The sequence below is a fragment of the Onychomys torridus genome, chromosome 17 (assembly GCF_903995425.1).
Source record: "Onychomys torridus chromosome 17, mOncTor1.1, whole genome shotgun sequence".
NCBI classification, from domain to species: domain Eukaryota; kingdom Metazoa; phylum Chordata; class Mammalia; order Rodentia; family Cricetidae; genus Onychomys; species Onychomys torridus.
In genome coordinates, this window is record NC_050459.1 from 54,268,370 (window position 1) to 54,281,526 (window position 13,157).

A 13,157-nucleotide genomic window follows, 5' to 3' on the forward strand; every position below is an offset into this window, starting at 1 on the left:
CCCAACTATGTGACTTGGGAGTTGCAGAGTACTTGAAAGGGAAGATGTAGTATAACTTAGACTTGTAGTAGTAACATGTTAACTTTATTGTTTGAGAGCCTTGCAGTTATGAAATAAAGAGACATAATGAGGATGCAAGAATGCAAAAAATAAGTCATTTAAAGCATACACCTGAAAAAGTTTGGTGTGTGGGTAATGGTGCATGAATCTGATTGTGAGCGGGTAGGTCGTCATTCTTCCAAGTTTTCAGGATTATTAATTTTCAAAGACTTCAGAAACCTGTGCTCAAAAAAAGCTGGGTATGCAGTTTTGAGTAAGCTATTGGCCCGTGTAAGTTTGCCAACATTGAACTCTCAAGGAGAGTCGACTCCATGGCAGTGCACAGGAAGCCAAGAGTAATAAAGGGCAAGGGGAAACAGCCCCAGAAATGTGCAGGTTAAAAACAATTCGGGGAGCTGGTGAAATGTCTCCGTGGATAAAGGGACTTGGTGCTAAATGTGATGACCTGATTTTGATCTCTGGGACTGACATGGTGGAAGTTTTACTCTGACCTTCATACTGGTACTGTGGTATGCATGTGCTACCCCCATAAATAAATTTTAATTTAAAAAAATCTAGGAAGGCACAGTAATCAACAGAAGAGCTTCACACATAAGAGAAAGAATATATGAAGTATCACACTGTATTTTCATCTGGTGATTCTATGGGAAGAATGTGGGTCTGGGTAGCCAGTTGGTGTGTTCTTACCTAGTTCTCCAGCTCCATTCTGAGCAGGTTGTATATTAAGAATACACACACACACACACACGCACGCACGCACGCACGCACGCACGCACGCACGCACGCACACACCAACTATTAGTGAGAAAGAGGCCAAGAATCTGAATACAAACAAGGAGGGTATGTTGGAGGTACTTAGAGAGAAGAAAGGGAAAGTGGAAATGTTGTAATTATATTAATCTCAAAATATAAAAGAATAATTAAACAAAAAGAATGTGTGTCCCCAGCACTCCCCTCCTTAGTTTTTTGTGAAGGGCACTCCTTTGCACTTCCTTCTTCAAAGGCGGTAGATTATTTTCTCCATTTCACACTGTCATGTATGGAATTCTATAACTTTCAGTGCATTTTTTTGTTTCTATGGTTAACAAATTTGTTTGGCTATTAATTAAGCTATGATTTGATTTATAAAAAAAGGTTTATAGATTTAGAAATGATTACTTTACTTTAGACACATACCATGAAACACACACACACACACACACACACACATACACACACACACACAAACCAGAACACACACAACTTAGCATACATACCAAGGCATTCACACCAGAACACACACTTCATAAAATGAAAGAAATTCCCACAGTCCTCAAGACATTTTCTGAATCTGAAAGGTTTTGTACTTTCTTTTACTATTTTAGTGTGAACACTGACTCCACTTGAATTCCTGAACACCTTTCCTGAATAGGATGACTAGAACATTCAAAAGCAGACATTAACTAAAAGGAAATTATACTTTAAAATAATATTACAATTAATATGTGGAATGTTTTTGAGAAATGCTAATTGGATCAAAATAATTACATACCATTTAGTCATTATAGAAAAGATAAATGACAAAATATAATTTTAATTAGAAATAAGGTTCCTCTTTGGTAATGTATAGTATAATGAAATTTAAACAGATTACATTGAGATCTTTTGCTTACAGTAAAATACAATAGGAACAAATTCAATTCTGAATTTCAATGTATTGACTTCTTGGACAATCAGTGCATACACACACACACACACACACACACACACACACACACACACATTTTTGTGGTGCTGGACATGAAACCTCGGAGATTGCTCAGGTTAGGAAAGCACTTTGTTGCTAAACTATGTATATCTCAACTCCCATACCTTACTTTTTTTGAGTCTTTGCTTCTTTATTTGAGAAGCACGTCTAAGAATAGTTTGTATTATACTATTTTGTTGTATTAGATGAGAAATTAATTCACTTACCACATAACACTAAGTACAGAATGTCAGCCCAGGAAATTTAGTATGTATCCAACCCATCTATTAGTTAAGAAATGTGGAATACAGGGTCGGATAGATAGTTCAGTTGTTAAGATTCAATTCCCAGCATCCACATGGCAGCTCACAATCATTGTAACCTCAGTTTCAGGGACTCTTAAGACTTCTTTTGGCCCCTGTTGGCACCATGCATGCATGTGCTGCATAGATATATGTAGACAAAACACCCATACACATAAATTTTTTAGTTGCAAAACATCAAAGCTGAAGTAGATTTCTAATTGAAGTTATAAATTAAAAAGTAATATTTTAAGTTTTCTAAATAATCATTTATGTGTGTATATGTGTTTATAACAATTTGAAATACAGTAGATTTACAATGTTTTAAGCAGAACTGGTACACATTCATGCTCATAACAGTGTAAGTCAAGTTTTAGATTAAGTGACTCATACTTGGCTGATGGTAAATATTATTACATAGGATGTATGGGTGAACTGTAATATACTGGACTGTCTGTCATATTTCATGAGGATGAAATGTATCTATTTTTTTAAGGAGTTTAAAGTGTTATGGTTTTCAATGTCATACCTGAACCAAGTTCATGAGAGTATCTCTGAAGTGTCCAGAGGTCTCTGAATAAATGTCCTCTTGAAGGTTATTGCTGTATTCTGGGCAATAAAATACGCACATTAAAAGCATGACTTACTACAGAACCACAGGCCCATGGGCTTTACATAGCTAATGCTACTGCATGTTAATGATGAGGAAGCCATCAGTCATTTTGCTGTTTTTGTTTGTTTGTTTGTTTATATCATAAACTATGTCAAAGATACCTGTATCCTAACGGTAGTATCAACCTAGGTCTGTTTTACTGAAAAGATAATTTTGAGCCAACATTGAAAAAGAGTGTTGGAAGTCACTTCACAGTCTCTCATTCTGTAGGTCAGGGTTGTTTAACCATGCTGTAGACTGTTGGCTAGGCAAACCATTCTCCAAAGTGCTCCATCTCATTTTAATACTTCAAGTGAAAGTTCTTATTTCATAACACTTGGGAAAGTCTTGATTTTCTTGGGAGCATGAGGGTTGACTGTGAGGAATGCTTGATGTTCTCAATGCACATTGGGTCAGAAATCAAAGCATTATACATTTTTGATATAAAAATTATCATCTTTTTTATTTAAAATGTGCAAAGGTTTAATTTTGAGGTAATTTGTTGGGATGGTGACATTTAGGTAAATTAAAAAGTTGTATTTGGTGAGCAATGGCCACCTCTGTATTTTGTGTATCTTGGGTAAAGAATAACACACCTCTGAATTGAGGTGCTGGGTACTTCCTGGCATACTAAAGCATTTACCTCGTAGATATTTGTAATCACATTTACAAAACTAAGGAAAATTTGCTAAATTTCCTAGGGAATTATTTCATTTTCAGAATGATGGCCATCATTTTTATTTAAAGAGGAAATTGGTTATGAGTGTCATATTTATTATATTTATTGGCTTCCATATTTTATCTTTTCATTGATTTATAATTGTTGTATATATTTATATGGTATATTGTGTAATGTTACCCACCAGTTATTATTATTTGATACAAACACTCCTCTCTGTTGGCTGCATTTGAGGTATAAAATACATTATTATTATTGTTCTTCACTATCCTGTTCAGCAGGCTGTCAGAACTTATTCCTCCAATATATGACAGTGTACCATTTGATCAACCTCCCTATTCTCTCTCCCACTTATGGCAGGGCTCCCAGAAACCCCCATTCTACTCCAGTGAGTCATATTTCAGACATCATAGGGCCTGTCCTGACTAATCTTGGTTGTCATCTTCATACATCTGAGAAGAGGAATCTTCATTTAAAGAACTGATTCCTTCAGACTGGTGTGTGAGTGTGTTTGTAGTGGAATTTTTCCCATGGCTAATTGAGGTAGGAGGGCACAGCCTATTGTGGATGGCACCGTCTCTGCACAGGTAGGTCTGGGCTGGACAAGATAGGTAATTGAGGAAGGCAGGGGAAGAAAGCCAGCAAGCAGTGATTATCCATAATCTCTGCTTCAGTTCCTGCCTCCAGGTTCTTGTTTGAACTACCCCACTCTGACTCCTATCAGAGACGAACTGTGTGTGACCTGTAGATCACATAAATGGCCTCCTTTCTACTTGCTTTTTGGTCAGTGTTTTATCAGAGCAACAGATAAGTAAATCAGAATGGAATAAACATAAAATGGAATAATTTTATATGTTACTTGAGAAGTGTGGTTGTACATGTGTCCAATATATACATGTTTATGTATTTCCTTACGTAAGCAGTAGGCTTCTCGCATCTGGAAAATCTCCCCATTTGTTCTTGAAGCTAATATTTCAATGAGGCAATTCTCATCAGTGCCTGCACCCTAAAAATCAGATAGAAACAGGAAGACACTTTTATTTAGAACAATAGACTACTTTCTGTACAATAAAAGAACAAAGCATTCATGGTGTTCTTAGAGGTGGCAGAGGGGGAAGAAAGTGCATTCAGGATCAAAGTCAGTTCGCTTTCAGGTCTGTGTCAACTCTCCACTGTTTGATGTGCCTGGAAAGATGATGTTGTCTGCAGGAATTTTGTCCCTTTATTTAGAACAACAGTATGGGCACTGCTAATCAACATGGAAAACACACTTTCCCTGGAGTGGAATTTAAGGCTCCACATTCTGGGTATGTTCTGCAGGATCTTTTAGCATCCAAGGTACTGATCTGTGGTCATGGTCTTGAAGGTAGCACATCTCTTTCAGAAAGTCCTTGGGACACTTTACCATTTTGTGAAGCGCTGAGAAAGCCTGCTGACTCCTTCTCAACAGTCACATATGACCTCATTCTTACAGATTTCTTCCACATAGTTTCATAAGAAATGGAGGATTGTCATGTGAAATTCTGAGAAAGTGTGATTGGTTGGAATTCCTCTGGATCTTATAAAATCACTATTCTGATCAGGAAATATTATGGCTAAAATCCATGTATCTTTAACTTTTTGTCTCTTGTCTCATCTCTGTCATACATTGTGGTGATATGGTCTTTGGCAAGCACATTATAAATTTTTGAACAGTCTACAGGAGTTTAATGGCAGCATTCAAAAGAAATCAAAGGTCCCTTGCCCCCATGTCCTCATACAATAAAATCTGCACTAAATCTAATTTATTTCATGAAAATGACTTTTTTGTAAGATTTCAATTCTTTAGAAGTAAAATTAATTGCATGTGAGCAATACTTTCTGTGTGTGTTTAATTTAAGATCATAAAATGATAATGTCATTGATATTTTGTCTCTGATTCAGTATTTTATTTTGCTCTTGAGCTAAATGTTTATAAATAAATTTGGAAGATTTTTGTGATTTTAAACACATCTTTCTCAACTTGAAAACACATATGGAAGAAAGACATTGTAAGCAGCATCAAGGCTAACTTACTCATTCCTGCTGGAGCTGAGCTTGGAGATGACTGAGTATGTTTGAGTCCCTACACCTCTTGACTCAGAGGCTCCCTTTTCTAAGAAAGCCTCTTTTACCAAAGTATTTTCATGGTTGCATATTAGATATTCTTCTTTGACTCCCCAATCATATAAACTGCAGGAGCATCAGAGGGAAGTCTCTCTGTTGAAATCTGAGCCTGTCCCTGTCGTAGGTGTATTATTGGGTCAATCACTACCTTCATGGCATGCCAGAGTTCATGAGCATCATAAGATGGTGGTGGGTACATCAGGCCCACCATCACTTCTTTGAAGTGAGATGAAAGTTGCTCCTTCAGATCTGTAATCAGGTCCTATGGAGAAAAAGTAAACATAAAAATTGCAACACTCACCAGATACACATGAGAACTATGACTGTGAGGCATCTTCTATGAAAATGTCCTTTCTCTATCATCACATGATAAATGTGGTTTTGACACACATACGCCCTTGGGTTATACCAGATAATAGATTCAAGCGATTGCAGTGAAATGACTGCTTTAATCACATCTATGAATGACCAAGCATGTGGAAATTTTGGGCACATCAGCTATTTCTTTTTATACTCCTCAACCCTTGTGCCTCTTTTTGTTTCCTTATGAAAATAAACATTGAACCTGACAACATTTCAGCTTGGAGTCTTTGGTTTTTCTGTATAGAACTAATTGAACCATCAATTGTAAAATTATTTCCTCATTATAGGAGTCCCTTTTAGCAGGGTGTACTTGGTTATTTAATGAACTAAAAGCTGACAGAAATTGATTTCATCATATACATTTCTCAAACAACAGCCACATTATTTAAGATACTAAATGGTAAATACTTAAGAGAAAATAATGCTATGTTTTAGATCTTGGAAGGCAAGCATAAAAATTAAATGGATACTTTAGATTTTTGCTTTCTATATTTTAGGTATACTAAAAAATTAAAAACTGCTAAAATCCATTTCTTAATGTTTTCAGGACAATTGAAAGATATTTAAAGTTTATTGTGTTTTGGTAAAACCTGCCAAGTGTATCTACGTCTATTGAAAACTGTGCAATTGTATTTAGTATTTTACACTATTACTAAGGCATAATAAACTCTACTAGAATAAATTCAAACTGGTCAGACTTTATTTACAAGGCTAAGAGGATATCAGAAGAGATAAACTTGTAGGACGGTGAAGACATTGGCCAGGGTAAAGTAGAATGTATGAATGAAGTCCTCAAGCTAACTGTAAGTCAATATCAAGTTGGTTTGAAATCTAAATGTATATGGAGACTCAGACATTGTTTATTCCAACATGCTTTCAAGTGCACAGAAGCATGTTCCTGGAAAAATGGGGATCTGATCAAAGTAGATGGGAGAGTGTGAGGGTCTAAATCACCATCATTTATTGCTGCTATCTTCCAGAATGGACCTTTAGGATGTGAAAAGAATTTTGATTCACTGCATCAGTCCTATAATTAGCTACAAGTAGTGCACTGTGTACATGAGAAATGAGAGACAGTGCCTGGATGTTATCTCTTTGTAGTTTTTTGAAACAGTCTTGCTGTATAGCCTAGGTTAGCTTTGGATTCACTATCCTCCTAGATGCTGTGATTACAGGTGAGCGCTACCATGCCTAGGCAGTCTGTTTTGTAATGGTATGCAGGGTCTGGGACCCTAGATGGTGAATACAGCATATATATTTGAACGAGGAGCTTGTGATCTATGAGATATAATACAGTGCGTTGAAAATGGGATTGCAAATGGACAAATTCAAAATGCCATTTGGAAGAGATAAGGACCCTCAGGCAGGTGATGCAATGTTGTAACACTTGAATTGGCTCCTGGCCCCCCAGCCTTCCGCTAAACCTCAGTTGATTCCTTATTTGACACTCAAATAATTTTGAATTTATTGTATTTTATTATAATCATCTGGGTATTTGATAAAACTTTATATGCATATATTTCCAGTGTCTATCAACACACGGATTGTCTCAAAAGACATTTAAACTAGCATTTAGCTATATGACAGTGTTGTGTATACAACATATAGATAGAACATATGTAATATGTAAATTAATCCATAAAATAAAAGAATAAACAAATACATGAATGAATAAATGCGGAAAAAGAAATAGCTTTTAATTATGTGCAGAGAATAAATGTACTATTTAAGTTGAAGATAATGTGAGCATTCCAAGTCTTTGATTTACCCTTTAAGCACATTTGTTTGTTCTCTGAGATCTCTGTTCTGTTCTCATCCCATATGTATATAACAGCATCTTTTTTATTTCAGTTCTTACTTTTGGGTTCCCCTTCTGATCATCCCAAGAAGAATCACAAGATCTGAGAGAGGCAATCATACACTTTTTATGGGGAAAAAAAGGAATACAGCTTGATGACTGCAAATCAAGGCACCCTGCATGTCAGGAAGCTTAGCCCCTGGTGACTAAGGTATCTTCAAAAATTACCCTGACTCCCTGTAAACATTTGGGTCTTTGGGTCTCTTCTGTCAACCAAAGAAACTCTGGAATTAAGTGATGGCTCAGCCATTAAAGGCTAGGCTCACCACCAAAAATTATAACAGCATCTTTAATTTATACATTATACATATTCTGGACAAATATCGAATATGGTATTTCACTGCAAACTGAGGTTAGGATTGCCACTAGATGGCAATATATCTATATTTTTCAGTGTGTGTGTAAGAGAGAGAGACAGAGACAGAGACAAAGACAGAGACAGAGAGAACTATAGTAAGTTAGTTTTTAAAAAATTCAGTTGCATAACAGTTTAGTGAAAGAAACCATATTAGACACCCTTTACTGTTTCTAATCTTTTTTAGATTATTGGCAGGAGGATAAAAGAATATTACTAAATTTCTTTGTATTTTTATCCCTCTGAGTAAAGAAAACAGCAGCCCTCCTCACAGGATTAGTCTAAGCATTATAAGACTTTAGTCAAATTGTTAAAAAAATATTTTTAACACTCCAAAATGTACTTAAAATGTCATTCCCTCCAAAATATTCAACGATGCTTGCAAGTCAGTAATCTTTAGCTATAAACAATGGCAACTCAGCATGGCTTCCATCTTCTTGTCTTCCTCGTCTCTGTCTCTTACTGTCTCCCTGCTCAGAGCTTTGCCATTATCTTTAATTTCTTCTCCTTTTACCGTATCCCGTTGTCAGCACAGTCTGTGGTCTCCAACTTGGAAATGCAGTCATGTTCTGTGGGCTGCACATATGGCGATTCTATAAGAATACAGCGGAGATGAGACGTTCCCATCACTTAGTGACTCTTGGCTTCCTCACTTGTGGGAGTACATTCAGTCTGAAAAGTTCATGCAATGACTTCCTCTAATGCCTTGCTCGGCCCCTGCGCTTATTAAGCAGCACGTGCTTACAATCCTAGAGCTGGCCAACCATTGCTGCTACCACTTCTGTAAGCCTTGGCCGGGCCATCATCGTCTCTCTTCTCCAATAACAGAGCAGCCATCAATTGAGCTTTCCTTCTGTGCTTACTTTCTCTATTCTCTTTAAAAATCTGACAATAATGTTCTGAAAAAACACAATTCAGAAAGATCATGCTTCTGCCTGAAAGGTTCCCCCATGGGGAAATAAACATCATCATTCTACATGGCTTACGGTTTGTCTCTGAAGAAACTGGGCACTGGATATGTTTATTGCACATAATTAGAAGTGTAAATTCTTTCCAGGGTTTACAAGATTCATGGTGCATTGTGATCACTCCTTGGCCCTCACTGTTCTTCTCCCTGCTCCCAAGTGGTCTACTCTAGCTATGATGGTCTCCTCCCTGCTTCTGGAACAGCAGATCTGCTCTGGCATCTGACTTTGACCTTCATTCCTCCTTTCCTGTTCTTTCCCAGTGTATCCTCAGCCCCCAGCCTCCTCTGAAAAACCCATATAGCCACTTAGTCAGGCAGGCCTCCAGCACTCCGCACATTTCTCATCTGGCTTTGTCTTTATTCCACAGTACCTACTGTCTTCAAACTGACTCATTTTACCAAGTCATGGTCTTTCTCAACAAGGCATGGCATGGCTCCGTCATGGCAGAGATTTGACCTGCTCTATACATGGCTGTTTCATCAGCCCATGGAGCTGTGCCTGCTAACTACTAAGTATTTATAAAATAAGAACAAAGAGAGCAAATGGATAGGGCAACATGTAATTCCACAACGAGTTGTTTGTAGTCATTCTTGGCAGTTTGAAAATAAACAAGGAAAGCAATCTCTGCTCCCAGCAGCCTCTCTTGAGTAGAGGGTGCAGTAATAACCAGGGCACAGTGCACAGCAGGGTGAGGCCTATCGAGGTGGGAAAAGCATGCTATTATCAGGGCACCAGGAAGGAGACTGTGCCTTCAGCTGTGAAGATAAATATTGAATTGTATGTTTAAATAAGTATACTTTGAAAGTTCAAAGAGGAACATTCAAATCAGCTTCCTAATTAGAGCCTTAAATTCTCACTTGGAGTTATATAAATAACTCCTCAGGTGCAACCTTTGGAGTGTGACTTTCTCCAGCTTCCTTGCCTCTGATTTCCTCTTTTCTCAAGCCTTGCCCCGAAGCAGGCTCTGTCAGAATCACAGTTTGGCCTTCCATTAAGCTAATGAGTACTTGCTTTTCAAATTGAGCTGTTCTGTGCCACCTCCGAACCCGTTCTGACCACTCTGATTAAACTGAAAGTAAAACAACAGTTTCTCATCCATGATTTATTTCTCTTAGTCTCTTCTTCTAACGGGTGGAATGGGGTCAGAGGTGGGAATATGACATCTTCCTTGTTTGGATAGACTCAGGGGAACTCTTTAATATGCTTTCCATAATATAAGGCCTGCTATTGAAATACTCAAAAGGCAAGCACATAGAGTGAAAATCAGAATCTGTCTTAATTCTGCTCACTGTGTAACCCCTGTGCAAACACACAATTGTGTTTCATTACAGAGACGCTTTCGAAAGTTGTTGTGCTACTTTGCTGCGGTAAGAGAATGTTCTTCCAAACAGCTGCTCTCCACAGATACTGTCACATTTTATTTAAGGCCTTGATTTTTAGTGGAGGCATGGGCTGCCATTTTTGTCTGATGAAAATGATCGCTGTTCTTCTAGAGTAACACAGCACACTGGGGTTGGAACAGTTTGGATCTTGAATATTTCTTGGAGGCTCACACATTAAATGCTTGGTCCCCAGTGTACCTCTGTTGGAAGGTGATGGAATCTTTGTGAGGTGAGACCTATGGGAGTTTCTTAAGTCATTGGTGGCACGAGGGTGGAGAGAAACCAGTCCTTTCCCTTCCCTTCCCCTCCCTTCCCTTCCCTTCCTTCCCTTCTTCTTTCCCTCCCCCTCTCCCTTTCCTCCCAAGCTGAGAGATGAGCAGTTCTGCTCTGCCATATTCTTTCATCACGATGCTGTGGCAGCTCACCAAAGGTCCAAAATCAACAGGTTCACTTGCTAATGCATTAGAACTTTCAAAAGTATGAGCCACTATAAATATTTTCTCTTTATGTGTCTTAGACACCTTGTTATAGTGACAGAAAACTGACTAATCCAAAAGGTGCCCCTCTCAATACAAATATAAACTGTAACAAGCATTCTTTAGAAAGAATTTCCCAGCAATGGAGAGAGGAACACTTGAAGAAAAAAAACAACTCGTGGAAGAATGGAAAGTGGAAAATAAGGAAATAGGCTGACTTTCAAGATGACCTTGAAAATGCCTGAGGGAAAGCAGGTATTATTCTTAAAATCATCTGTTTTGGATATTAATGTGAAATGTTGGGCAGTACATGAAAATAGGAAAATACTTATTGGGTCATTTGACATAGGTAGCTAAGTCATGTAGAAGTGGACTATCGTTATCCAGGAGTATAACCAATGCTGTCCTCATAGTTCTGGTGACTGGGTTTGCCCCTTTGATGAATTAACCTTGCTACTCACATTTGAGCTGGTAGGCTGATTGATTTGGCTTAATGCTTGAAAATCAGAAAGTGTGTGCTTCATTGGGTCTGTAACTGTTGAAGTTACTGTGACTTCTGCTAGTACCCTTGATGTTGTTATTGCAGCCATCTGGAGTCTAGCCTGTAATTTAGACGGCGTCCCCCACCTTAAACCATCGTCCCTGAGGTCTGTCAGCACACTGTATATCATAAAACACACCTCATCATCAACTAGGCATCTAGTGAGGTACTCAGAGTCTCCTATGCCAAGGTTCCTGTCACTTGCCGATCTTGTGACTTCTGTTAAATTGACATGGTTTTTCTGCAGAGAGGAAGTCAGCTCACAGGACATTGCCCTGCGCTCCTGGCCAACTCTATTGCTTTTTGGAGCTACCCACAGTTGCACATTTCCACGTCACAGTGCTGCTATTTTAGGTCTGTTTCCAGTCACACACTAATCTGGTCCTTGAGGCTAATCCAGGTTGTATTTTAGGTTTTCTGGACTGACCATGTTATGTACTTGTTTGTAGTTTTGTTGTTGTTGTTTTTAATTTGTTTTGTTTTGTTTTTATAAAAGCATGCCCCAAATAGAGTAGAATCCAAATATTTCATAGACCTACAGTGTTCTCCACCAGCTATGTGCTCTTAATTGATCAACCTAGTAAGAATTCTGACTCTGTTTCCCTTCTTTCCGTTTGATGTGCTCAGCTCAGTAGGACATTTGGTCCCCAGCTACAGTAGTGCAAGGGAAAAGTATCATCTTCCAGCCTCCCTTGACAATGCTCATAACAAGAGGGAGCAAGTTTATGCAGATTTGCACTTCTTATTAGATATCCTAACGGTACCATTCCAGAGCCTGATGTTCATTTTTTTTTTCTCCTTGCTGATCCCAGGGCACAATGTTTGGTCTACACTTTTATTCTTATTGGTAGCCTAATGTGATTCTGCTTAACCTACTTGCACTCTGTCAAGATTCCTGTAGTCCTGGACTATGTAAGAATAATTTCTATTCTGTTGAATATACTCTCTCTTTGTAGGACATATTGGCTTTATGGACTATTCTAAAATGACCTTGTCCCTCCCACATTTAACAATTCCAAATAATAGTCCTCATTACATGTTGGAGATAATACAATGAAAGATAAAGTTAAAGCTACTGAAATGGAAGTTGACAGGTATCTGTTGGTAAAGCAGGAACAATAGCCTTACCACCTTGGGCAGGGTTGTACTGCTTAATTACAGTATCTTGACCTTGAAAAGCATTCACAGTGGCAATAGCTAAGATGATTACAGACGATAGACCCACCTTAGATGTTTTTCTTATGGCCAAGTTGAAAACAATTTCATATCTAATATGCCACACTGAATGACCCTGATTAAAATTTCAAGCCAAATAGAGAGTCTGTGTTAAATTTGAAAAGAAGAACACTTGGAATTTTCAGATTTATCCCCGATGACATGTGGAATTGTTAGCTCATTGACTCTAGGACTCAGTGAAGGAACTGTTAGGTATAATATGCTGTCTTACTTTCTGTGTTGTGGAAAGTCCTGTTTATAGGAGCTTTAATGAAGATTAAGACAAATTGATAATCTGGCAGATTGTGTTGTTCAGAGTAGTCAGAAGGGATTATATTTGGTATAGTCATAACATGCATCAGTTGTTGTCATAGTTGCATAGAAATTGGGGTTAAAGCAGGCAGGTGGCAGTTCTCTCACAGTCTCATATTTATA

The 13,157-nt window shown here is 37.9% G+C and overlaps 1 protein-coding gene across 2 annotated transcripts in view; it reads right to left on the reverse strand.

The window, feature by feature from the left end:
• Anxa10 (annexin A10) overlaps positions 1-13,157 on the reverse strand; it is a 70,013-nt gene that overhangs the window by 16,361 nt on the left and 40,495 nt on the right. The window contains exons 4-6 of one of the 2 annotated variants that reach the window (XM_036166927.1): positions 5,713-5,826; positions 4,335-4,425; positions 2,618-2,697 (exon numbers count right to left, since the gene is read on the reverse strand). In XM_036166927.1, coding sequence (XP_036022820.1) covers positions 2,618-2,697; positions 4,335-4,425; positions 5,713-5,826 — 285 coding nt within the window. Of the gene's footprint in view, positions 1-2,617; positions 2,698-4,314; positions 4,426-5,712; positions 5,827-13,157 lie in introns of both variants that reach the window. The other variant, XM_036166928.1, reaches the window with a different exon arrangement.